At 39.4% G+C, this 25,483-nt stretch overlaps 5 protein-coding genes, 1 non-coding gene and 1 pseudogene across 12 annotated transcripts; 6 read left to right on the plus strand and 1 right to left on the minus strand.

Moving 5' to 3' along the window:
* Positions 1 to 3,565: 3,565 nt before the first annotated feature.
* LOC103321913 (Melibiase family protein) lies at positions 3,566 to 8,486 on the plus strand. The gene is made up of 14 exons (XM_089046413.1): positions 3,566 to 3,846; positions 4,429 to 4,567; positions 4,659 to 4,916; positions 5,178 to 5,352; positions 5,527 to 5,588; positions 5,738 to 5,901; positions 6,017 to 6,114; positions 6,430 to 6,488; positions 6,573 to 6,707; positions 6,794 to 7,059; positions 7,160 to 7,319; positions 7,704 to 7,779; positions 7,889 to 7,939; positions 8,030 to 8,486. Exons 1-14 carry the CDS (start codon positions 3,788 to 3,790, stop codon positions 8,248 to 8,250), a joined length of 1,923 nt encoding a protein of 640 aa, XP_088902539.1. The 5' UTR covers positions 3,566 to 3,787; the 3' UTR covers positions 8,251 to 8,486.
* A 2,172-nt stretch (positions 8,487 to 10,658) lies between these two features.
* On the plus strand, positions 10,659 to 13,348 carry SUFE2 (sulfur E2). Of its 5 annotated transcripts, none has more exons than XM_008223669.2 (3): positions 10,659 to 11,614; positions 12,686 to 12,781; positions 12,865 to 13,348. In XM_008223669.2, the coding sequence occupies exons 1-2, from the start codon at positions 10,904 to 10,906 to the stop codon at positions 12,746 to 12,748; spliced, it is 774 nt and encodes a 257-aa protein (XP_008221891.2). In that variant the 5' UTR covers positions 10,659 to 10,903; the 3' UTR covers positions 12,749 to 12,781; positions 12,865 to 13,348. The 5 variants fall into 5 exon arrangements, with proteins under 5 accessions (XP_008221891.2, XP_008221890.2, XP_088902543.1 ...); XM_008223668.2 differs by having other exon boundaries at positions 12,686 to 12,765; XM_089046417.1 differs by having other exon boundaries at positions 12,094 to 13,348.
* A 496-nt stretch (positions 13,349 to 13,844) lies between these two features.
* On the plus strand, positions 13,845 to 17,778 carry EIF4B1 (eukaryotic translation initiation factor 4B1). Of its 2 annotated transcripts, none has more exons than XR_016124267.1 (3): positions 13,845 to 15,349; positions 16,686 to 17,250; positions 17,390 to 17,778. XR_016124267.1 is itself a non-coding variant. In XM_089046414.1 (3 exons), exons 1-3 carry the CDS (start codon positions 14,181 to 14,183, stop codon positions 17,412 to 17,414), a joined length of 1,665 nt encoding a protein of 554 aa, XP_088902540.1. In that variant the 5' UTR covers positions 13,845 to 14,180; the 3' UTR covers positions 17,415 to 17,778. The 2 variants fall into 2 exon arrangements, 1 of the variants encoding a protein (XP_088902540.1); XM_089046414.1 differs by having other exon boundaries at positions 16,686 to 17,156.
* Positions 17,779 to 17,873: 95 nt separating this feature from the next.
* On the plus strand, positions 17,874 to 20,746 carry LOC103321831 (GDSL esterase/lipase At5g14450-like; annotated as a pseudogene). Its single transcript, XR_016124268.1, has 5 exons — positions 17,874 to 18,913; positions 19,163 to 19,372; positions 19,466 to 19,626; positions 19,980 to 20,250; positions 20,348 to 20,746. The product of XR_016124268.1 is annotated as a GDSL esterase/lipase At5g14450-like (transcript).
* Positions 20,747 to 21,000: 254 nt separating this feature from the next.
* On the minus strand, positions 21,001 to 21,073 carry TRNAR-ACG (transfer RNA arginine (anticodon ACG)). The gene has a single exon. It is a non-coding gene; the product is annotated as a tRNA-Arg (tRNA).
* Positions 21,074 to 21,216: 143 nt separating this feature from the next.
* Positions 21,217 to 23,411, plus strand: LOC103321833 (GDSL esterase/lipase At3g26430-like). The gene is made up of 5 exons (XM_008223672.3): positions 21,217 to 21,783; positions 22,078 to 22,287; positions 22,378 to 22,547; positions 22,624 to 22,894; positions 22,984 to 23,411. The coding sequence occupies exons 1-5, from the start codon at positions 21,528 to 21,530 to the stop codon at positions 23,250 to 23,252; spliced, it is 1,176 nt and encodes a 391-aa protein (XP_008221894.2). The 5' UTR covers positions 21,217 to 21,527; the 3' UTR covers positions 23,253 to 23,411.
* Positions 23,412 to 23,463: 52 nt separating this feature from the next.
* Positions 23,464 to 25,350, plus strand: LOC103321832 (GDSL esterase/lipase At3g26430-like). The gene is made up of 5 exons (XM_008223671.2): positions 23,464 to 23,749; positions 24,073 to 24,282; positions 24,389 to 24,558; positions 24,678 to 24,948; positions 25,025 to 25,350. Exons 1-5 carry the CDS (start codon positions 23,464 to 23,466, stop codon positions 25,273 to 25,275), a joined length of 1,188 nt encoding a protein of 395 aa, XP_008221893.2. The 3' UTR covers positions 25,276 to 25,350.
* The last annotated feature ends 133 nt before the right edge of the window (positions 25,351 to 25,483 follow it).

The following is a 25,483-nucleotide window of genomic DNA, read 5'->3' on the forward strand; positions in this document are numbered from 1 at the left end:
TAAGTGACTATGAGCATGACAAAAATATAAGTTCTAAAAACTTAACTCCCCAAAAGTGGAGATTATTCGAAAAATTCAAGCCCTATAAAAAAAATAACGCTCTATATGAGGTAATGATCCACATATTCTAATTAATTCATCGTACAAGATATGTTTGTCCCATAAATGACAACATCAGCCCCTGAAGAGGCATTGGTACCCCAAAGTAATGAGATACTTATAAATTATGTATGCGCATGCACATGAGAATTGTGGGATCACGAATTGATGATACATTTGGTTTATTAGTAGCTACTACAATCATCAAGGGTTATGATTATATTAAATCACCTTATGAATGTCGACAAGTTAAGTGATTGGCCAAAATGGAAATAGGCAATTCCATTTTTCACTAAATATGAAGTGTGGGATATTGAACCTATATCTCAAACACCGAATTACAAATGTTAAGTATGAAGGTTACGAATTGGTGTTTGTGAAGTGAAATAAGATCATTAATATGACATAAGGTTTCCTGGTAAAGACATGGTTTTAGTCTTTCATCTCATCATAGATGCATCCACATGTCTATAAGTACATTTGTTATTTTAACGTAAAACTTATAGCATGTGTTAAATGCATATTTATTAAGATTGTGTGGTACATGGAGATCCTCAAAGCTCATGAAATATTTGAGATATATCGCATGAAGCAACCCCTTGAAGGATATAAAGTACCATGATATTCTTGATTAAGAGTTAACACCAAGAGTTTGTGTATTTTGAATTCAAATTTGATATTGTTGTAACATATTCTAACTATTAGATTAGTTGTTGATGCTACTAACTAAAGAGTTCAATCATTTGAAAAGTGAAAAACATGTCGAATAGTGCTATAAACGATCATGTGTGAAGACAATGTTGCTTGTATTGCTCAAATCAGAGAAGGGTTCATCAAGGGTGACATGGTTTCAGAAAAAAGCCAAGAGATTGGAGCTAAACAAATTCGTTCACAAGATAATCTGGCGAACCTTTTTACCAAAGCTTTTTCTGAAGCCTAAATTCCAGAAGTTAATGAAAATCAAGGGGAGATATTAATCAGGGGGAGATATCAATCAGGGGGAGCATCCCAGTTCTACTATATATAGGACATATGCGCGTTGTACTTTTTTTCCCTTCGACTAGGTTTTTGTCCCACTGGATTTTTCCTAGCAAGGTTTTAATAAGGCAACATAAGCGCATCCAACACCATATCTATGATCCATAAGAAAGTTTACTATTTTTCCCTTCGCTTTGGTTTTGTCCCATTAGGTTTTCCAAGCAAGGTTTTTAATGAGAGAACTATGTCATTGTATGGTGAACATCCAAGAGAGAGTGTTGTAAATGCAGGAGTTGGTGAATGACCACCATACCTCTTAGTATTCTACCGTTGGATTTTATGTAACTTATGCACTAAGTATTTGTAATTAGTGCTTGTAACCTACAAGTATATTGTAAATGATGACATTCAATCTCCTATCTTGTAAGCTTATAAATAGGTGGTTCTACTAAAGATTAAGAGAAGAATAAACATGGTAAAACTTTATTTTTAGCATATCACTTCTCTTTACATTTTCTTCATCTAGTTTTATAACAGTTTTGATTTATACGTGTGTATATAGAGTGTTGACCTTTTACAACTAGTAGCAAAAATTAGGCCTTTAAAAAATTCGTTTTACTTGTGGAAAAGTTTAAAAAATTTATATATAAACCAATGATTGAACACAACGAAATTTTTTTGAAAGAGATTGGAAGAAAAATATGACATTTTAAGTAGTAGAATGCACCAAAGGAAGAAAGAGGGGTAGAATAATATATGTTAATTATATCAACCACAAATTACTCCTTCCAAAGTCAACCATTGTCCTTTTTTTTTTCCTTCCAAAAAATAGTTCATTTGATACATTTATAATAAGAACATCAACTCATCAATCATCATTAATAAATAATAATAAAATGAAGCCATATTTCTTAATGCTAGTGGATTTGAACATAGATTTGGTTTGAATAAAATCAAAGAGAACCTATTAATGCAAGATGGAACTTCAGAAATCTTGATGTTAGCTTCTTATATATACTCTAGACCTAGTATGCTACTATACCTCATATTTAAAAAAAATATTTTAAAAGCAACTTTTTAAAAAACTATAAACTAAATAAATATTTTGGGGCCCCCTTTGAGATGGGGCCTAGGGCAGTAACCCTTCTCGCCCTGCCTCAGGGCTGGGCCTACTTCCATGTCAATATGCAATTACTGAGCAAAACTCTATAGCATCAATTAAAAGCCCGCTGCCTCGACCAACTTTCTAAATTTAAGATTATCACCGTTCCTAGACCAAATTTCAAAACTCTCACCACAAGCTATATGAAACTTTGCACTCTAATTACTGCTATAAAATTACATGGCCAACCCAAGCATTATCATAACAATCATAAAATCAAAGAGTTTCAGATTTCATAATGTAAACCCAAAAAAAGGCAAAAGAGGGGAAACATAATGAAAACGCAATAAGCATACCACCAAAGAATTAGGGCAGCCCAAAACGACTTTACTTTCAGAAGTCAAAATGCGTTACGCCTTGTCCAATGTGGTCACATTTTGAATACCAAGTCCTATATTCTTCTTGATCCATGTAACTATGCCTTCTCTGAAATCACATTTTGTAAAAAGAGAAGAAAAAAAACACACTCAATTTTTGTAATTTTCATAATTATATCAAACTAAAATGAAAAGTTAGAAATCAGAGAAATTCTCGAGAAAAAAATGGTGAGATCTAATTTTGGAAGGCTTTCAAACAAAAAAGGTAAAAATGTATTTTACCTTTATAATTTAAGCAAGCCCAACGAATCTGGGCCTTTTCTTTGGCCAAATCCAAAACAAAATTTGATTCCTATGTATCAAAACCAAAACAGAAATACTCTATGTATCAAATCCTCATTAGTAAAGATTTTTATATCTTTTTATCTTAATATTATAAATTCTTAGATCTGGATTTAAGCCAAACCAAAAAATAGGATTCTCATTGGATTAGCATAATGCGTAAGATCATCTCCACCCAATTAATACGATTAAAAGAATTTGTGTTTTAACTCAACCCGTCTAACTGATAATGACATGATTTGAAATATTCAATAATCAAATTCATGTGATGGCTGGGTTGAGAAATTTGATTCGATTAATAATTGTGTCGTGTTTATTATTACAGATAGGTGAAAGTACTTGTTTGTCTATCCGACCCAAACAAGAACATCAACTTGAATTACCTCGTCCGAATCGACAGAAAAACAGAACTAAAGACAAAATATCGATCTACATAAAATTTCTTTTTATCAAGAAAAAGAAAAGTAAAATCGAAACAAACTTCTCCTACATTTGGCATTTGGTACCCACCAACAACAGTATCATAAAAAGATAGAATCGAAAGTTAAAATTAGCAACCCAAAAAAATGTGGAAAATATTATAAAATATATTTAATAGCATTATCTTCCACATTGCGCAAAAGGTACAACAATAAATATTAAAAAAATATATCCTAAAAAACCAAAATTTGTTTTTAAATGGCATTTTTTGCATTTCCATATGAGACCAAAAAAGTGGTTATAAAAGAAAATGGCCTGAGCCAAGACAAGTCAAAGCTTAGCCAGTAACCTGTTTTTAGTGTCACCGTTAACTTCATTGCCCATTATTTGATTCTTCACCATATGGTCTCGATCTGATTGAATTCTCAGGACTCTCAGAGCTCTGCTCAGCTAGCTTCATCCTTCAGGAATGAAGTTCCTCTTCCTCTTCAGCTTTCTCTGTTTCTGCCTCGGCCTTCTCAGCCAGAGGTAACCATATCTTCATCATCATCTTCTTCTTCGCTTTGTCAATCATCACTTGTGACTGAGTTTGGCTCTGTATTGACTGTTGAACATAAGCATCATCATCTTCTTCATTTACCCAATATTTGTTTAATTGTTTCCATGAGATTCCACTTCAGAATTGTTAATTGCATGTGGTACATTTGTTTATTCATACAATATACATTTTGTGGCCTTCTGCAGCCTAAAAGCTTGTGTCTTTTGGGTTTCTGAGCTCAAATGCTTGCTCCCCTCGACCTTGTCAAGGGGCATAATACCCAATTTACAAAACCTTATCTGCAAATTTCATGTAACTGGGAATGCTCTGTGTTTTGTACATGTTATCTATTTTGTTATTCTTTCATTTCTTTTTTGAATTTTCTTTTTGGTGCTAGAATCTCTGGCATTGTTAATACCATTACAAACTGTTTTGCCTAATCAGAACACGTGATTTACTGTTACTAATTGGTCTTAGCATTTCTTGATAGTGATGATACATCTTATTTGATCATCTCAACATTTTTTGGTTTCGTGATGTGAATTATGTGTGCAAATGATTACTGATTTCAGGGTATCATCACAAGACCGTGCTAGCACCCCACCCAGAGGTTGGAACTCATATGACTCTTTTATATGGACTATTTCGGAGGAAGAGTTCTTGCAAAGTTCCGACATCATATCTAAGCAGCTTCTTCCTCATGGATATGAGGTATTCATGGAAGATGACAACAATTTGATTTTCTGCATTAATTTATATGTATGTGAGTGTTTTAGTGTAATTCTTTTTCTATTCAATGCAGTACGCTGTTGTGGATTACCTATGGTATAGGAGAAAAGTTCCAGGTGCTTACGTCGATTCTCTTGGGTTTGATGTAATTGATGAATGGGGGAGGCCGATACCTGACCCAGCTAGGTGGCCTTCCTCCAAAGGTGGGAAAGGGTTCACTGAAGTGGCAGCAAAAGTACATAGCCTGGGTTTGAAATTTGGGATTCATGTTATGAGAGGAATAAGTACACAGGCAGTAAATGCAAATACTCCTATCTTGGACACCGCAAAGGTATTTCTACTTAATGCCTCCACAACTCAATAATCAACTAATTGCACTGAAGCCTTCATCGTAGGATCCCACCATGGCTCTCATTTTCATCATCATTAGATGCTTTGGAGGATGCATCACATAATGTAGTTTATCTTTAACAAAGAATCAGAAAGCACACACAGCATGAGATTTTTTTTCTTCAAAAGCACAACTGATGTAATGGCAGAAGTTAAAGACTTGGTACTCAGCACTTGAGCTTTTGTTGTTGTTCCTTATCAGGGGACTGCTTATGAAGAGTCTGGAAGAAAATGGACTGCACAAGATATCGGGATCAAGGAAAGAACTTGTGCATGGATGAATAATGGTTTCATGAGTGTGAATACCGAATTGGGTGCTGGAAAGGCCTTCTTGAGGTCACTCTATCAGCAGTATGCTGAATGGGGTGTTGATTTTGGTAAGCTGACTGTGATTAATAGCAATTACCGTGCTTGATACAGTATTATGATTGCGTTAGTTATTGACAGCGAACATATCATTGGGATATTTCCCCTGATATTGGCAGCCAAGTCCACACTTTATCCCTTGCTAACTCTGTTATTGGTTGCTTCTCTACCAACACCCCTTGCAGTGAAAAATGACTGTGTGTTTGGTGAAGACATAGATGTACCCGAAATAAGCTTTGTGTCAGAGGTATAAAGCTGCTCCCCTTCTCTCTCTCCCTCTCTCTCTCTCTCTCTCTCTCTCTCACACACACACACTCACGCTCACACTAGTAACTTCAGCAATATTGTGGTGGAGAGTGGGTGCTTATACTTATTAAATAATGCATACTTGCCCAGGTTCTGAAGCAACTTGACCGTCCTATACTGTATTCTCTATCTCCTGGAACCAGAGCTACTCCTACAATGGCCAAGGGTATAAGTGGGTTAGTTAACATGTACCGTATAACTGGAGATGATTGGGATTCATGGGGAGATGTTTTAGCTCATTTTGATGTTTCCAGGTGAGAAACCTGTTTTCATTTTAGTTCAGGGTTTCATTCAGTTAAATTCAACTATTTTTTATATTCTGTGTTTTTACTGAATGTCATCGTATAACACAATTCAATTCCATATCAGGGATTTTGCTGCTGCTAATATGATGGGAGCAAACGGCTTACTGGGGAAGTCATGGCCTGACTTAGATATGCTACCCCTGGGATGGCTTAGCAATGCAGGTAATAGGACTTGCATTTTTCTTTCCTTGCAATGAATATTTTCTTTTCAATATTCTTTAGACAGAGGAATGAGCTCGATTGATCTATGCCTGATAATGGGTTGTCATCACAATGCATTGGAGTTCCAAAACTATGTCAGTTCAATATCTAGGAGTAGGAATGAGGTTGTCCATCATAAGGCATGGCAGGGCTATTTATGTCCTGGCAACTTTAGAAGTTCATAAATGCACCTTATTAGTTTGAACTGTTCAAATTCAAGTTCTACAGTTGATGGATGAGAACTATAATTTATGTTTCGTGTGTTGAAAATATTAGGTTCAAATGATGGTCCACACAGATATACTAACCTCGGTTTAAGGGAGCAAAGAACACAGGTGCTTACATAAGGAGAAGTGAGTGTTTATGTCCTTTTCAATTAGCTGAGCAATCTTCTTGACCTAGTGCAATTATTTTAACAGATGACTTTGTGGTCTATGGCCAAATCTCCTCTCATGTTTGGAGGAGATGTGAGAAAGCTGGATGATACCACATACGGTCTCATCACAAATCCAACCTTGCTGGAGATAAATTCTTTTAGCTCAAATAATAAGGAGGTATGTTGAATATTTAATTCATAAAATCCTAAGAATAAACTTTGGTCCTAGTAGCAACATAAAATCTTCTTTTGTTGCATTTACAGTTTCCATACGTTTCAAGTAATTTGAGTGCAAGGGCTTTTAAAAATGATGATCTGGTACACACCTGGCAAGCAAGAAGACATCTGACAGATGCAAAAAGTTCAGACACACATGTTCTTGGTCTCACTACCTGTGCAGATGTGAAAGCAATGGGTTGGTCTATTCAAGCTGTTGACCAAGATCCTGAACACATCTGCTGGAAGGGAAACTCAAGGAGCAAACGTCGGGCACCTTTTTGCCTAAACAAGAGAGAATCTCTTTTGGCATTGTAATACTTCTTTATCTTTCCCTAATCCATTTGTATTGATCTTATTATGGTTACTTGCACTTTTAAAAATGTGATAATTCTGATTTCAATGCCTATGTAGGGATGAAGACATAATTGACAAACAGAAATATCATGGGAAGGTCAATTTATTAGCAAGTGACAAAATGGACCTTTGCTTGCATGCTTCCCCTAAACGAAAGCTTACTTCGAAGGAGCTTAAGAGAGGGTTCTTTTCTCCTTGTAGATGGGACGCAAACCAGGTATTTCCAGTCCTTATTCATAGATCTATAGTATACAGAAGTGATATCTTGCATACACCATTGAGAGTTTAATCGGAAAGCATAATCTGACATATGAATGAGGATATCTTGCATCCACCATAGAGAGTTATATGGAGCATATTATTCCACGGAGGAATGACTTTTGCCAGTATTTATCTGATGCATAATCTGACCTGTTTGTTTGTAGACTTGGGCATACAATTCCAAGTCATCACAACTTAACCACATCTATGTTCTCCCTGAGAATTCACTTTTTTCTTTAGCATCCTGTTTTAAGATCTGTTTTTTCTTTTTCCAACCAAAAAAAAGAGAAAAAGAGACCCAGCTAAATAAAATGTAAATGACATTTTTTAATCCTACCAGATGTGGGAGTTGAACTCCAATGGAACCTTGGTGAACAGTTATTCTGGGCTATGTGCAACAATAAATTCTGTTGAAGGTAAGAAATTAGAACCTGAGTGTGCTCCTTTTGTAGATTGATTCTTTAGTGAATCTTGAAATTATGATTTATATCATGGTTTTAACTTTGAAGTTGATCACTTGTTCAGCTCAAGCCAATTCTCAAGGAGTTCGCTCCTGGATTGCAACTGGACAAAAAGGTTTTTCCTCGATTCCCTCAACTCTCTCTTCCTTATCTTTTCAATGTAAGTGTAGATTTCTCAATACTACTTCTGTTTCTGCAATTACAGGACAAATATATGTTGCCTTTTTCAATCTGAACGATGGTTGGGCTACTATAACTGCACAAAAATCAGACTTGGCCAAGGAACTTCCTGGTACAAAATTGAGTAGAGGTTCCTGCAAAGGCACAGAAGCATGGAGCGGACAAGACCTAGGGATTATAGGCCAGACGATTTCATTTTCGGTCATACCGCACGGGGCTGCAGTAATTGTCCTGCAGTGCACTTAGAGTGCAGTCTGTATAAACCAAAGCATTTTCGGGCTGTAGTTCTGCTTATTGTCCTTCATCTCCTTTATTTTTCTACTAGTAAAAGGGAAAAGGGAGTGGCTCATGCTGTAACCTGTGTGATATGTAGTCCTCAAGGAAGGTAAAAGGTCCTGCAATGATATTTCTGTTACATAGCCTGCCTTTAACAATGAATGAGAAGAAGAAAAAAAGATAATAAGATTATGGTTTTGCCCTTATACGACGTGTCGTCCATTTTCCTTCCTTGTTTTGTATGATATCATGTATAGTGTAAGCTGCTTGTCCTAGTCTCGTAGGCATTGGGAGCCTCTGGCATTTAGCAATTTTAATAAGTCTACGTCAGCAATTTTGACTGGATTGTGGGGGAGGGGATTAACTTAAAGGGAGTTTCACTAAAACACCCAAAATGGAGGTTGAAATTATAAAAAAACTCAACACCCAAAACACTTTATAAACACACCCAAAACTCATCATTACACACACTCAAAACCCATTTATAAACACACCCAAAAGTTGACTTTGGGGTTGATTTTGGGTGTGTTTCTATGTTTAAATAGTGTTTGGATTTTTTTATAAATACATGTCTAGGATTGGGTTTATTTATAAATTTGTATAACTTAAAATGGAATTGTATAGTCCATCAGTGTAAAAAAGCCCCGGACTTGCTTGTCTAATACTGCGAGGCCGAAATGTGGTTGGCAAAATGGCGAGCGCGCTATTTTGAACACGCGAGTCCTACCCTTGGCTTGAATCAAAACCCCACCACCACAGTCCCAATCAAAACTTGCAGATGAGTCTCTCAATTAACTCTCGTTGCCGCTCCAAGTTGCCTTGGGACTCAGGAAACCAACAAAACCAAAAAGTTCAATATCCAATAATATGATAAAACCATTGGCCAAATTGAAAGGGAAGGAAGAAGAGCTTTCCTGGTGGCGTTCAAGACACACAGAAAGAGATCAAATCAATGAGTTGGCCCTGTCATCTAGCAAGTCTCTGTCAATAAAGACCTCCAACAGTAGAAAGGGATAGGGAAGCACATCTAGCTAGCCCAAAGGCCCGTTGAAAGACCCTAAATCAAAACTAGGGGGGCCAGGGAAGCAAGCTTCCTTATTTTTTCTGAAGCAGGGAGATGAAGGTTTTGGGTTAGTCTGAAGAAATAGGGTTGTTTCGAGAGATTAAAAAAAAAAAAAGCATTACGGGGTCTATGTTAATGTTTAATGTCGGTTATTATAAATAAATAAATTCTTAACTCAAAGTTTGATGATGTATCATGTATTTGAGAGTTAGATTATTAAATTCAACAAAATACGAGATAAATACTCGGTCTCAAAATACAAAAGCTCAGAATCCAACTCGAATGGGACAGAGATAATCATGAATTGGTAGTGGATGAACAAAGGTTAAAGCATGATATATAATTAAAGGAAGAAAGATGGGGTTGTGCCACCATTTCCCATCTTTCTTTGAGCAATATTTATTTATTCTCCTAATTGATTCGGCTACGTAAGCACACAAGTCACAAGGCTGTAAAATTAGTTTATTTTTTAGTGTGCTAGGCTGCTAGATAAAATAGTAATTGAAAATGGTGCATGAAATGAACTAACTAGTATTATTAACCCACCCTGACCATGACTATATTCTCTGAATCTCTGATTTGGTCAACACCAATACAGAACGGTTATTTATCTGAAAATTATAAAGAATAGAATTGAGAGTTTATCATAGTTCATCTCGAAATTCGAGAATCATAATAATTACAATATTCATTTTAAATAAGTAAATATGTCATGAATAATACATAATAATTTTGCTATTTCCGCTTCTGTTTCTTTGTTGAAAAATAAACATTAGGGTGAGAGTGACATTATAGATGATATTTTTTGGGTGACGACTTTTGTTTAACGTTCTCTCTTTTTCTTCTTTATTGTCTAAAACTGAAAGTCCAATCTTTGACTCATGCTTGACATTTTTGGCTTGTTGGTTTTTTCAATTGCAAGTTTTCAACCACACAATCGAGATCAATGATTGAGAAAGATAATGTTGAATTTGAGAGAAATTATTATATGATATTGGAATATAATTATGTTATATAATTAATTCATATGTGTTAATATAAGCAGACAATATGGTTAATATTTCACACTTTTAAGATATAATAATCATGTCGAGAGTGAATCGAAGAGTTTGAAATGCCGCCAAACGGAAGGAACAAACGTTTCACTTGTATTTTTATTTTTATTTTTATTTTTTATAATAAAAAGTCGACTTTTGTTTTTAGGTAAAAATAAATGAGACGGAGGAGGCCCAAATAATCAACAAAGTAAATCCAATTAAAAATAATAATAATTGTAAGATACGGGAGACTTCAACCTTATAAATATTTGGCGCCTCCTCTCGACTCTCGACTCTCGTCTCTCTCTTCAGGCAGAAGCTTCTTCTATTTTTATTTTTCTTCTGTTTGAAACTTCTGCGGCAGACAAGGAGGGAAGACGGTGCGCAATTTAAGGATCTCCAATTTACTTGCTCGATATACCTCACCTAAACTACCTCCACGCTCCTCTCTCTCCCTCTCTCTGTCTCTGACATTTCCCGGCCTTTCTTTTCCACTTTCCTTCACTTTCTCTCCATCCAAACCATGAACTCAACAACACTTGTTTATTTCTCTCCCCCTCCTGCCGCCCCCACTGAATCGTCATCAAAACGCCAAACTCACAACCCTAGACACGTCCAATTGAAACTCGACAAACGACAAAACGGCAGGAATTTCTTATCAAAATCCATAAAATGCACCCAGAATCGCGGTATTCGAAACCCGACCGCGCTGGCTTCTTGCTTGGCCGCGACGGAGGCTCCGCCTTCGAAGGTCGCGGAGCTGGTGGCGGACAAGCTAAAACGACTCGTTTTGGAATTTAGGTCTCTGGCCGAGCCGATAGACCGCGTGAAGCGGCTATTACACTACGCGGCGGGACTGCCTCCGTACAACGAGTCGACTCGGAAGCCGGAGAGCCGAGTCCCGGGCTGCTCGACTCAGGTCTGGGTCGAGGCCGAGATGGACGAGTTGGGGAGGATGAGGTTCCGAGCCGACAGCGACTCGGAGATCTCTAAGGGGTTCTGCTCGTGCCTGATTTGGATGCTGGACGGCGCGGAGGCGGCGGAGGTTTTGGAGGTCAAGACGCGGGATTTGGAGGACGTGAATGTGGGGGTGTACGGAAAGGTGAATTCGAGAGTGAACACGTGGCACAACGTGTTGTTGGCGATGCAGAGAAAGACTGAAGCTTTGGTTGCGGAGCGAGAGGGGAAGCGGCCGTTGGAGGCTTTGCCTTCTCTGCTTGCGTCCACCAATGAGGTTAGCGGTTAAAGCCATTTTCACTATTTTCTTCTTTTCTTTATACTAGTCTACCAGAACTTGAAGAGAATGGAAGTGGACAAATCTGGCCCTATTTCCCAATAGAAATCAATTGTTTTGCCACTTGGTTATTTTTCTGGGCTCATCAAGATTTTGAGCTAAAATTATGAAGGGTGCTTCAGTATCTCCAGAGTTGTGACTAATGATTGTTATTCCAAAAGAAGGGAAGAAAAAAAAATATTGATTTTATAGTGGGACCCGCGGGGAAGTGGGTTTGAAAAATAGGGGAATATGTATGGTACTTGTAGGAATCAGTTTGGTGGAATAATGCTTGTTGTTCCAAAGAAGAAAATGACTGTGAACACAAAAGGATTCTGTATAGAAAAAGCTATATTATGTGATTGTTTGATGTAACAAGAACAGTACAGATGTATTATTTTTGTATATTATGTGTGCAAAATTGTTTGTGTAATACTCAGGTCAGGATCCAACCAGTTGTGTGGAAATATGGGTACTTGAAATTGTGAAATGGATGTTTTCTTCTGGCCTTGAGTCTCTCTGGGTAGATTGTTCTTTTAAGTAATCTGTCAGGAAAGTTTAAAGGATATGGTAAAGATTGTGTGCGATAAGAAACGTGAAATTAGCTGGTCAGCCAGCAAAAGCAGAGTCAAGCTTCTAACTTGTCAAGCGGCAGATAGTTGAGCTGAAAGATTGGTGCATTGCTAACATAACACGTAATGTTTCTGAAATTTCTCCATCTATCATTGTGCCTTGTTTCTTTTGATATCTATTATTAGTAGAAGATGAAAGTGAGCTCTGCGATTTTATAACGATGTGCCTGTAGCAGCCTTTCTCCACATATTTACTTGAAATCAAATTCCCTTCAAGTACCATAACTATTCAGCACCAATTTTTCCACCCTTCATCACATCAATAAATCCAATAGTCCTATGAAAGCCCCCTATTCTTTGTCTTCTCCACCAAGAAAATCCTAAGAAAGACAGGACAGACAAAGCAGAGAAACAATTCCAGGGACGCATGACGTCCACTGATAGCTTGGATTTCAAACAGGTTGCCGAGTTTCTCCACATCTGTGGTCTGGCCAAAGCCACCTCTTCCCTGACGGAGTTATAAGCATAGACTCTAACAAAGTAAGTTGCTGTGCAGGTACATCATTTTCGATCCTCCAATCGAAGCTCTGACTGCTTGTAGAAGCATCATAGTTTCTATTAACAATGGTAAATTCTCAGGTCTTGTCCTTGTTGAGAGGAAGCAGTGACCACCAGATTCCTGAGGGAGGGAGAACAGCACAGCTCCACAGCAAGTTCTAGGGAAGCACAAGGCTAGGAGAGTCCCATTGGTGCTGGAGTTTTCTGAAGATTGCATCCACGACCACGAAGCCCAACCTTTCTTTTCTTCTTTCTGTTTGGCTATGGATTTCTAAACCAAACAGTTAAAATGGTTGGTTGGTCAGGTCAGGATCCACAGAAGTTGGCCTTAGGAAGGCTGCATGGAAAATCCAAGCTTGATTTGCAACTAGTATGCTTTGTGTGCTTGAAAGAGAGAGAAGGATTGAAGATGTCTTTTGCAGCATCCAATCAAAAAAGGTAGAGTTTCCGCAAAACCGCAGCAAAATTTAGGGGTGTTTTGATGAAGTTGAATATACATTCCATTCGTTGCAAAATTTAGGGGTGTTTTGATATTTGTCCTTTTTATTAAAAAAAATATTTTTTCGTTCCCTTTCTTTTCTTCATTACATGAGCACAAGAAGAAAACGTGAATCTCCCACTTGAAAAGCAATCAATTCACAAACAAAAGTACCTTTACACTTTGCTTTCCATGGCACAGATGGGATTCGGCCAAACCAATCAAACATGAAAAGATCGCATTGAAACACAACTATTTTCTTTTTTAAAGTACCGACTTACGAAACTTAGCTCAGTTGATCAGCAAAAGAAAGTGTGCCGCTTGCGAAATTTAAGCTTCCTGCAAAAAAGGAAAAAAGAAAATATGAATTTAAAGAGTATCACAACCGTCAACTACCAAGAAGTCAAAAAGCAGCGGGTTGCTCAAGGTGGGCCACACCACAAACTCAGCAACTCTCGCACACACCCCAACACTCCAACTTGCCAGAGGGCCCACATCTCCCATAAAATCAACGGCTCAAATTAGCTTGCTTCACCACGCTCCCATCTCAAAACACCCCACGTGGCTGATTACACTTCGTTTTTCTTCTGGCTCAACTCGCCACACCCACAGAACAAAATCACAAGAAAAAAAACACAACAATAAAACATTTAAAACACTCTTACATCCCACACGCACCCGCACACTCCTCTCTCAAGCCAACCGTTGCCCTTCCCTCTTCTTCGCATGTTCTCGGAGCTCCGGCTCCATTAACGGAGCCCCAGCTCACAGCTCACATCTTCTTTTTTTTTTTCAAAAAAACTAAAAAAATTATAACTACTCTTTTTTCGCCTTCGTTTCTTTTTTTTATTTCAAACATTTCTGGTCATATTTTCTCTTCATTTCCAACTGCGTTCTCAGATCTCGCAAACCGTCGAAGATGGACAAACCCTGGGGTGGTATCGGCGCCTGGGCAGCCGACTCTGAGCGAGCCGAAGCGGAGGAGCTCGCGGAGGCTGCCCAAGCTGAGTCCCAGAGCTTCCCGAGCCTCAAGGAAGCCGCGAACGCAAAGCCCAAGAAGAAGAAGATGAGCCTCTCCGAGTTCAACATGGGGGGCTCTTTCTCCGCCTCCGGGCCCGCCGCCTCAAGTCGGGTCGGGCTCACTCCTGAAGAGATGATGCGCCTCCCTACCGGCCCCAAAGAGCGCTCTGCGGACGAAATGCAGTATGGTCGCCTCGGCGGTGGGTTTTCCTCGTACGGCCGCTCCGGTTCGAATCCGGGTCGGGGAAGGGACCGTGACGACGCGGAAGGGTCGTGGGGCGGTGGTGGCAGAAGATCCTACGGTGGATTCGACGACGACCGAAGAGCTCCCTCTTCTAGGGTTTCGGATTTCGATCAACCGTCGAGGGCAGACGAGGTTGACAATTGGGCATTGACCAAGAGGTCTCTTCCTTCTGCAGATTCAGGTCGGCAGAACCGGTATAGCTCGCTCGGTGGCGGTGGCGGTGGTGGTGGTGGGGGCGGTGGCAGTGGAGGTGCCGGTGGCGGTGTGGGTGTTGGCGGACCTTGGTCTAGGGCAGACGAGGTTGATAACTGGGCTGTTGGGAAGAAGCCTGCTCCTGCAAGATCATCCACATTTGGGTCTGGATTTCGCGATTCGGGCCCGGAGCCCGATCGCTGGGCGAGAGGCGGACGCGAGGTGGACAGCGTTGAGAGAGAGCGACCCAGATTGGTTTTGGATCCTCCAAAAGGCGAGTTGGGCGTGAATGAGTCAGTGCAGGTTGTGAAGACCAATAAGCCCAGCCCGTTCGGGGCAGCTCGACCTAGAGAGGAGATTTTGGCCGAGAAGGGGTTGGATTGGAAGAAGTTGGACTCGGAAATTGACGCCAAGAAGACGAGTCGGCCAACGAGTGCGCACTCAAGCAGGCCTTCCAGTGCTCAGTCAAGCCGGTCTGAAGGTCCTGGGCTGCATGGGAGTGAGAATGTGGTGAAGCCGCGGCCCAAAGTGAACCCATTTGGTGATGCCAAGCCAAGGGAAGTTTTGCTGGAGGAGCGAGGTAAAGATTGGCGGAAGATTGATCTCGAGTTGGAGCATCTCAGTGTTGACAGGTCCGTTTTGCATACCTTTTAATCTGCTTGTTTGCCAATTATATTCAGCAGTAATGGTTTGCATTTGTCTGGTGGCTTGATCCTTGTTTTCCTATTAAGAGTTGCCCAAGTTGTCATGCTTAGTATTTTCTCATCTGTAATTTAGCGGAAATTATTTGTCTAATCTATGATTTCTTCAAGTGTAATGGGGAACCTATCCGGTGATTAGTGCTTTGTAACACTAAAAGAGAAAATGTTATATGATATCATAAAGACTTTTCCAAGCATGCCCCATGGGATTTTAAAATCTGATTTTTGAATGTCAAGCTCTATCTTTCTGCTCATTGGTCAAGGATACATTCAATATGTTGGTTTGCAATAGTAAGCGATATTCTTTTCTTCGTAGTGCTTTGAGACATATTTTTCTCTATGTTCGACTTCATTTGCTACTTTGTATGGCTTTTTTCGTTTTGTTATTGTTTTTTTTTATAGTCCCGTCTCACTTGCCATAAGCTGTCTTACTAGTTAATAATTGGGAGAATACTGCTGGAATTATTCCCAACAACTACAAGTGCATGCAAAGAATTGGTTAGTACTGTTTGCCCACTTTGGGTCATGTGTATTGAGTTTATGTTTTGAATGAAAAGGGTATATTGAAATAATTAGATTAGTGCACAATTGAAACAATTAGATTATGTTTGGGTTAGTACCTCCTCTTTTGGCACATACATAAGGCTACATTTTTGTCCTATAACGTGTTTGTGTGTCCCCTGTGTGGTGGAGTAGATATCCATTCCAGACAACTATGCAGAGAGTATGTATGCCTTTTGACTTCTTATCTCATTGTAATTGTATAATTGGGCTTGTCTGGATGTTATGCTGATACAGCCTGGTTTCTTTTTCTTTGGTGAATGAGTTTCATATTGTCTCAAGATACTTGTGAGTTCACTTATTTAATATTCAAAGTTGATAATGATGGACACATCATCAACTCATGTATTTGTTTGACTTTTCTAAGGCCAACTTATTGGCATGTTGGTGTGAAAAAATAAGTGTGTTTCTGGAGAGTGGTTTTTCTAGTACTAAAGATGTGGAAAAGTTCAAGTGGCAGGTCTATGAATTACCTTTATCCAAGTGTGTTGATTGGATTACCTTTTCCAGTAGCATGTAATTTAGTATTGCAAAATGTTCGTGGCATATGAAGCCTGACCAATGAACTCAAGTAATTTGTCTCCTAAGCAGTAGGCAAACTATTTATTTTCAATTTTCTTTGGTTTCTAAATTTGGTGGTGCTTATATGCGACCCTGTGTTTGTCCTATGGAAGCTTTGTTTTTGATCTCTTAGCCGTTTGTGCAGACCCGAAACGGAAGAGGAAAGGAAATTAAAGGAAGAAATTGATCATCTAAAGAAGGAACTTGAGAAAGAATCTCCAGATAAAACGAACAGCGAAACTGGCCAAGAGTCTGGTGGTGACCAGGCAAGTCTACGCGATATAGTACTTCAGAAGGAAAGGGAATTGGAGACACTGATCCACGATTTGGATGACAAAGTTCGCTTTGGTCAGAAGGCCATCGATAGACCTGGGTCTGGGGCAGGCAGGCCTGGATCTGGGGCAGGCAGGCCTGGGTCTGGAGCAGGCAGGGCTGGTAGCTTTCTTGACAGGACACCTTCTCAATCTGGGTCATTTGAAGATTCTAGAAGTATTGAATTCATCGATAGGCCTCACTCACATGGCAAAGGAGATGCGTGGACAAGGCCTTTTGATGACAGAAGGTCATTTCAAGGTGGCAGGGAAAGAGGATTTCTGGGGAACAGAGACATGGGCAGGTGAGGATAATGTGTTCTTCTCTTTCCTTTTTACAGTCATAGGGAGGAAGTTAACCTGTTTAAGGAAGAAACTTGATCTGTTATGCTTTGCAATGTATGTATTCTCCACTAGTTTACCTTAAATTTTTCCCTTCGAAGTTGGCATATTATGGTACTTTTGGAACTAAAGTTTGGTTGTGAATGCCTGAATGCCTCAAAATGCATATGATGTATTGGCTCTTGTTGTTTGGCAGGGCAAGGTCAAGAGAAAGATGGTGAGAAACTCTGCTGTTTCTATGGATTCATTGAATTGCCTTCTACTTTTGACAACCAGAACCAAATAATATTTTGCCCCACTCTTTTTGTTTTCTTCATTTTGCTCTGGGAAATGGAGCAAGCATTATTGATTACCGGCACTAGGAACTCTTGCCTTGATCTATTGTTACATCTTGAAACTATGTAAAATTGCAAATTACTTTTCTTTTCTTTCTTTCTTTCTTTCTTTCTTTCTTTTGTCTGTTTCATATGAAGGAGCCTTGTATTGCTCTTAGGATCCACATTTACTGAAACACTATGGGACTCATTAGTCTATTTTTGTGACACTTGTCTGGGTGTTATACAGATAATTTGGTTCTATTGTGCATGATGCTCTCTCTCTCTCTCTCTCTCTCTCTCTCTCTCTCTCTCTCTCTCTGTGGAATATAGCAGGAAATTTACGCAAATGAATCGACTTTTGCCAAGAGGCTATAACAAATCCCAGTGTACTAGGTCAAATCCTGATTAATAGGTGGTACTAAGCCAATCCCACAACTTGAAATGAGCAGAATGAGAAAAAATTTACATTTGTGTCAATCTCATAAGCATAACCTCTTTCAATGACATCGAGGTTTCCCGATTGGTGGGAAGAAAAATACTTGTTCGCTTGGTGGGTTTGAATAAATTCAAACAACCCATGTGGCGCAGTCTAAATCATTGGATCTTTCCCAATCCTTTTACGACTCCCCCCAATTCCGACGCTGGTTTTCTACGTTGTTTATGTTACGTGGAAGACCAAATCCAAGTGAAACCCAATCATGTTTATGATGATGATGATGATGATGACACCAAAATGCCTTTGTTTTTTTTATATTTCTTATGGTTCATTTGTCAAATTCTGCTAGCAGCCCACTTGACCTAAAATATATAACTTGTAAGGCTCCTCTCCTCTACCGATTTTATAAAGCCTAAAACCAGCTTATTTTCTTCCACTAATTAACCACAAAGAGAAGTACAACTTCTGCAGAAACCACCATCACCTATTGATCAAGGTGAAGTTTCAGCCCCATCTTTTTTCCTTGTGAATGATATGAAGAATGCTACTATTTTTTCCTTGTGATGATTCTTCTTATCTTATGGAACTTCTAATTGATATGGTTCACATCAAATTATATGATAAATCTCTTCGTCTGAGAGAAGCAGAAAGAGGTTCATATGGACCGTGTGAGGTTTATTACTATCAGTAGATGGTGGAGAGGGCCCTGGGGACTGAAGGAGTGTTGAAGCAGTGGCAGTTGGAGTTGTTTTAGTTGGTGCTCTTTCAATCTTCTTGGGCCTTGGAACACAAGATAAATCAAGTAGTGCTTGTCAATTTCCAGCAATCTAGAACTTTGGTGATTCAAATTCCGACACGGGTGGTTTGTCAGCAACGTTTTTTCGGCTTCCTAACCCCTATGGCAATACCTTCTTTGGTAAACCTGTAGGCAGGTTCTCAGATGGGCGTCTCATCATCGATTTTATAGGTTAGAACATGGACTGTTGTGATGGATTGGATGCTCTTCTGTATCTCCTGTATGCAATTTTCTTTCAGTGCCTAGTTACTTAGAGGTTGGAACATCTTTTTAATGCAGGATTTTACTGTCTTATGTGCTCATTCTGTTCCTCACCATGCTTTGTAATTATTATTGTACCAAAGCATAATGTACAATATGTGAATATGTCTAGTTGCCTTCGTTTAAGCTACTTATGAACTTCTTTTGCCAATCTTGCAGCTCATAAGTTGGGTCTCCCATTTCTTAGTGCTTATCTGGATTCTCTCGGATCAAATTTCCATCATGGAGCAAGTTTCGCAACCGGAGGATCTACAATTCAGCCCTTAGATGGCAGGATGTTTGAAGCAAGATATAGCCCCATCTCTCTTAACCTACAGCTTTCACAATTTGCGCAGTTCAAAGCACGTGTAAATGAGGTTTTCACTGAAGGTTAGACTATATGTTTGCTGAAGAAGAGTTATAGAGGAAATTACTTGAACCATTAATTCATTATGTTGCACTCCATTATGGATTGGTTTTCAGATAAAAGGACCAGCCTCCCAAGACCAAGTGATTTCTCCAAGGCCTTGTACACATTAGACATTGGACAAAACGATCTTCATGCTGGATTAAGGTTGGAGTCTATGGACGAAGTGCTGGCATCGATTTCCATCATCACTGGGCAGTTAGCTTTGACAATAGAGGTAATGATTAGCAGCTGTCCTTTCTTCTTGAGCTGCAATAGGTTTTGGCAACCAAAACGTAACTCGACCATCTTAAAATTCATATTTTCAGCCGTACAAAGTCTTCATTTTTTTTTTCTTTTTAATTGTTTGACTTATAACCTGTAATCTATGAGTAGAAAATTGGTAACCATGAAAACAGGAACAATTTCTCTAGTTTCTTTTCGACACAGTTATCACATGAAATGCCTAACGTGTTGTGTTAAAAAAATTGATGTCTTGTCAATGAATTGCATAATAAATCTGTTTTGAACTTTGAACTGTCCTTGCAAGATTATATTCTCAAACAAAATAATGATATTGAAGTTTTGCAGCAACTATACCAAGAAGGAGCAAGAGTTTTTTGGATTCACAACACAGGTCCCCTTGGCTGCTTGCCTTCAACCCTTGCATATAAACTGCCAAAACCTGGCGACCTAGACCAAAACGGTTGCTGGAAGCCTCACAATGAGGTGGCTGAAGAATTTAACAGACAGCTCAAGGATAGGGTGTTTAAACTAAGGGCCCAACTTTCAGAGGCAGTTCTTACTTATGTCGATCTCTATACCGCAAGGTACACACTCATCAGCGAAGCAGAGAAGCATGGTAAGTTTCTTCCAGTTCATGCCTTTAGCTAGTGTTCCTATGCTTCATTCTTTGGCCTGTCCAAAACCCTTTCTTTCCTGGTGTGTGGAATGTGCAGGTTTTACTAGTCCGCTAGCTCAATGCTGTGGAAGTTATGGTGATTCCGTCGTCCATTGTGGGATAAAAACTATTGTTAATGGCACTGAAGTTGAGGCCCTTTGTAGCAATCCTTCATAGTACATTAGTTGGGATGGGGTGCACTACTCTGATGCTGCAAACCAATGGCTAGCCGACCGACTTATGGCCGGCGCATTTTCAGACCCTCCAGTTTCAATCACTGAAGCATGCCACAAGCCTCCGCACTTTTGATTTTACTTCCAAGTACACAACTCTCTTTTATAGATTTGGTATATGTTATGTGGAATTTAAACCTTTTTGAGTGGGGCATGGATTTTCTAAGGCCAGGTTGGGCATTGCAGCATTCCTTTGAATCATATCTCATCTTCAGTCTTTGTAATCTTGGCATGCCAAACGCACACACCAAAAGAGAAACAAAGAAACGACAGATTTTCTAGACTCTTAATGTGTAAAATGATACATAAAAGAAAGATCGAGAAAAAGATATAGAAATAGGGGGCGATGAAACGGGGATGGGGAAGTATTTATCAGATAGGTGAGCCTTGACCTACTGCAATATATAATCATACATATACCTGGCTGCCAGATAGAATGAGCAGAAAAAAAGAAAAAAAAAATCATTATGCAAATAAGCGACTCCACTGGGGATCGAACCCAGAATCTCTGGTTTCGTAGACCAGCGCCTTATCCATTGGGCCATGGAGTCAACATGTTGTCTTTAATGGGATCTTTAAATTTTATAGACTCTCGTATGGCCAAAGTTGAATTGAAATTTGAAACCAGAAGATCCTTCTTGGAAAAGGCCAGAGCGCTTCCCGTCAAAGCTGATAAAGGTGACAAATTCAGTTACGAAAGCTTTTGCTCAGCCCATTTCAAGGTTAAAAAGCAAAAAGAGAAAGTCCTGCTGATTTGATTTCTAATAAGGCATCATTATTTGTTAAATTGTTTTCCTTTTCAACAATTCTGTTCCAATCTCCACAGTTTATTACCTTCTCTAGCCGATCATACACCTCATTCTTCTGTCACCACCAGCTTATCTATATCATATGTAGCACTATATCTACTGTCTGTTTTGCTTAGAATAATTGCCCTGTTCCTCTCCCCTCTCTCTCTCTCTCTCTCTCTCTCTCTCTCTCTCTCTCTCACAAACTCACTGACATATGATTATGGAGCCACATTCCTCAAAAACACTAGTTGTCACTATTTTGGTGTCACTCTCACTGAGCTTAGCACCATGCTTGGCTTTGGCCTCAACTTCGTGCAAGTTCCCGGCTATATTCAACTTTGGTGACTCAAACTCCGACACCGGTGGCTTGTCTGCGGTTTTCGGCCAGGCTCGCTCGCCCCATGGAGAGTCCTACTTCCACGGCCCAGCCGGTCGTTACTGCGATGGCCGTCTTGTCATTGATTTTATAGGTACTTCAATCTTCACTATTAAGCTACAGTCTGAAACTAATAATGATAAATGATAAATTTAATGTACTAGCTTACCAATCATTTTCACATATGATAGATATATAATTGGAAATGATGCTTTAAAAGTTTAGGTAATCAATCCACCGACGCTTCACTAGGAAACTACCAGACTGTCACGTGTAATTTTGGATGAACATAATTTGGAATCTACCAAAAATGCCACTGTTTTCAGACTTATCCAACATCCACTATCTAACACTATTGGCTTGATTGAATTGAATGCTCTGTTTTCAGCTAAGAGCTTCGGATTGCCATTTCTTAGCGCATATCTTGATTCTGTGGGAAGCAACTTCAGCCATGGAGCCAACTTTGCTACGGCCGGCTCAACCATCAGACCCCAGAACACAACTCTTCGCCAGAGTGGTTTTAGCCCCATCTCACTGGACGTTCAATACAATGAGTTCTATGATTTTCATCCCAGATCCCAAGTTGCTCGAAATCGAGGTCATTTCTCCTTATGTACTTTCTAGCCTACCTAAAAAAACTTGCATGATTGTATGCTAAACCAGAAAATCAATTGCAATGTATGTGCAGGTGGGGTTTTTAAACAACTGATGCCTAAAGCACAAGATTTCTCTCGTGCATTGTACACCTTTGATATTGGCCAGAACGATTTAACGGCTGGTTTGTTCTTGAACATGTCCACTACCCAAGTAAAAGCTTATGTTCCTGATGTCCTAAATCAGTTCAAAAACATTGTCAAGGTAATTAACAATCCAAACTGTGATTAATTTGGCTTTTCATTCATTTGAAAATGATGTGCTTGCTATGTATACACAGAACATATATGGTCAAGGAGGTAGATATTTCTGGATACACAATACAGGTCCCGTTGGTTGTCTTCCATACGTTCTGGACCGCCTACCTGTATTAGCCGCGCAGGTAGACAACGCCGGATGTGCCATACCTTACAATAAAGTTGCTCAATTTTTCAACCGTGGATTAAAACAGGCTGTGTTCCAATTAAGAAAAGATCTGCCATTGGCTGCAATCACATATGTTGATGTTTACTCAGCCAAGTACTCCCTCATTAGCCAACCCGAAAAGCATGGTAAGTTCTTGTTAAATCGAAATTGCTTCCTTTATGGGGTGGATTAATTAGTGATTGAGTTTGTTGACATGTGATACAAAACATTGCAGGATTTAAGGAACCAGTAAGAGCATGTTGTGGTCATGGTGGGAAGTACAATTATAACTTGCACATTGGATGTGGAGGAAAGGCTAAGGTTCATGGCAAAGTAAAATTGGTGGGAAAGGCATGCCAAGACCCATCTCTCTGGGTGAATTGGGATGGTGTGCATTACACTCAAGCAGCTAACAAAAGGGTGTTTGATCAGATTGTAGATGGTTCATTTTCAGACCCACCAATTCCATTGAAAAGGGCTTGCCATAGGCAGCAAGCTCATTAGATCACATGCGACCCTTTTCTGTACTCAAATAAAATATGTTGAGGCCATTAGAATCTTTTGTTTTTAATTCTTCTTTTTGCTTGGATTCAGGGTCAGTCAATGTAATCCCTTAACTTAAGCAAGAAACAGATAAAGAAAGACCCTTAAGTGGTGACCTAATGGCCCTCCTAGTCTCCATTTTCATCTTCGCTGTTAAGACTATAAAAATTTCATGTTCTCCCTCAGTCTCTGTGTCCCATACATGATAATGGAATCGCATTTCTCAAAAACACTGGTTGTCGCTATTTTGGTGTCACTCTCAGTGAGCTTGGCACCATGCTTGGTTTTGGCCTCAACTTCATGCAAGTTCCCGGCTATTTTCAACTTCGGGGACTCGAACTCTGACACCGGTGGCTTCTCTGCAGTTTTTGGCCAGGCTCGTCCACCCCATGGAGAGTCCTACTTCCACGGCCCAGCCGGTCGTTACTGCGATGGCCGCCTTGTCATTGATTTTATAGGTACTTCATTTTAATTACCATCTTCTTCCATAAACCAGTAAACAGAAAGTGGGTTTTGTCACAAAAATATGATGGCTAGTACCTCAACTTTGAAACTAATATAAAATGAAGAATTCATGTACTCCTTGCTTGTTGACCACTAAACTGAATTCATGACTTGGGTTTGGATGAACATAATTGAATGAGTTTGGAAGCTACCAAAAATACCAAAACAAAATATGTATGGCATCTCAGCTGGCATCAAGTGAAAGAAGAAAATCAACCTACTCAGATTATCCAATGTAATAGTATTGCCTTGATTGAATTGAATCCTCTGTTTTCAGCTAACAGCCTCGGATTGCCATTTCTTAGCGCATATCTTGATTCTGTGGGGAGCAACTTCAGTCATGGAGCCAACTTTGCGACGGCAGCCTCAACCATCAGACCTCAAAACACAACTCTTCATCAGAGTGGGTTTAGCCCCATTTCCTTGGATGTTCAATACGACGAGTTCTATGATTTTCCTCCAAGATCCCAAATTGTTCGCAGTCAAGGTCACAAATGCTACTTATATACTGATAATATATATCTTCTTATTTATTGGTTGGAAAAACTTGCCTTATTGTGTGCATTCAAAAGAGAAGATGATTTGCAATGTAGGTGGAGTTTTTGAACAACTTATGCCTAAAGCAGAAGATTTCTCTCGTGCATTGTACACCTTTGATATTGGTCAGAACGATTTAGCAGCCGGCTTTTTCTTCAACATGTCCACTGCCCAAGTCAAAGCTTATGTTCCTGATGTCCTCAATCAGTTCAAAAGCATTGTCAAGGTGATGAGCAATCCAACAAGCTAAACCCTAAACAACATTTTATAACTTCACTAAATGGATTGGTTTTCTTTATAGTCCTTCATTTGAAGCTCAAGTGGTTGTTTGTTACATATATACAGAATGTATACGATCAAGGAGGTAGATACTTTTGGATACACAATACGGGTCCTGTAGGCTGTCTCCCCTATGTATTGGCCCGCCTACCAGTATTAGCCTCTCAGGTGGACAAGGCCGGATGTGCCACACCTTACAATGAAGTTGCTCAGTTTTTCAACCATGGATTGAAAGAAGTTGTGGTCCAATTAAGAGAAGAACTACCATTGGCTGCAATCACATATGTTGATATTTACTCAGCCAAATACTCCCTCATTAGCCAACCCAAAAAACATGGTAAGCTAAACTTGAACATACACCTGTGATTTGGATCCACTAGTGATTTGAATTTGTTGAGCTAAATACACTGCAGGATTTGAGCAACCAATAAGAGCATGCTGTGGTCAAGGAGGGAAGTACAACAACAACTTGCACTGTGGTGGAAAGATTAAGGTGCATGGCAGGGAAATATTGGTGGGAAAGGCATGCCAAGACCCATCACTCTGGGTAAATTGGGATGGGTTTCATTACACTCAAGCAGCTAACAAAAGGGTCTTTGATCAAATTGTAGATGGTTCATTTTCTGACCCACCAGTTCCATTGAAAATGGCTTGCCATAGGTAGCAGCAAGCTCATTGAAAATTAGATCAAGTGTCCCTCCTTTTCACTATTTAGATAAAATACTCAAGGCCACCATAATATTTTTCGGTGTTCTTTTTTCTATTTTCTTGATGGATCAGTTTTGTCATATACTTGATGGATTAAATTAAATTAAGCATGAAACAGATAAAGAAAGACCCAACTGTCACATTCTTCATTTTCTCTACAGTAT

Source organism: Prunus mume, linkage group LG2 (genome assembly GCF_029339155.1).
Source record: "Prunus mume cultivar Tortuosa linkage group LG2, ASM2933915v1, whole genome shotgun sequence".
NCBI classification, from domain to species: Eukaryota; Viridiplantae; Streptophyta; class Magnoliopsida; order Rosales; family Rosaceae; genus Prunus; species Prunus mume.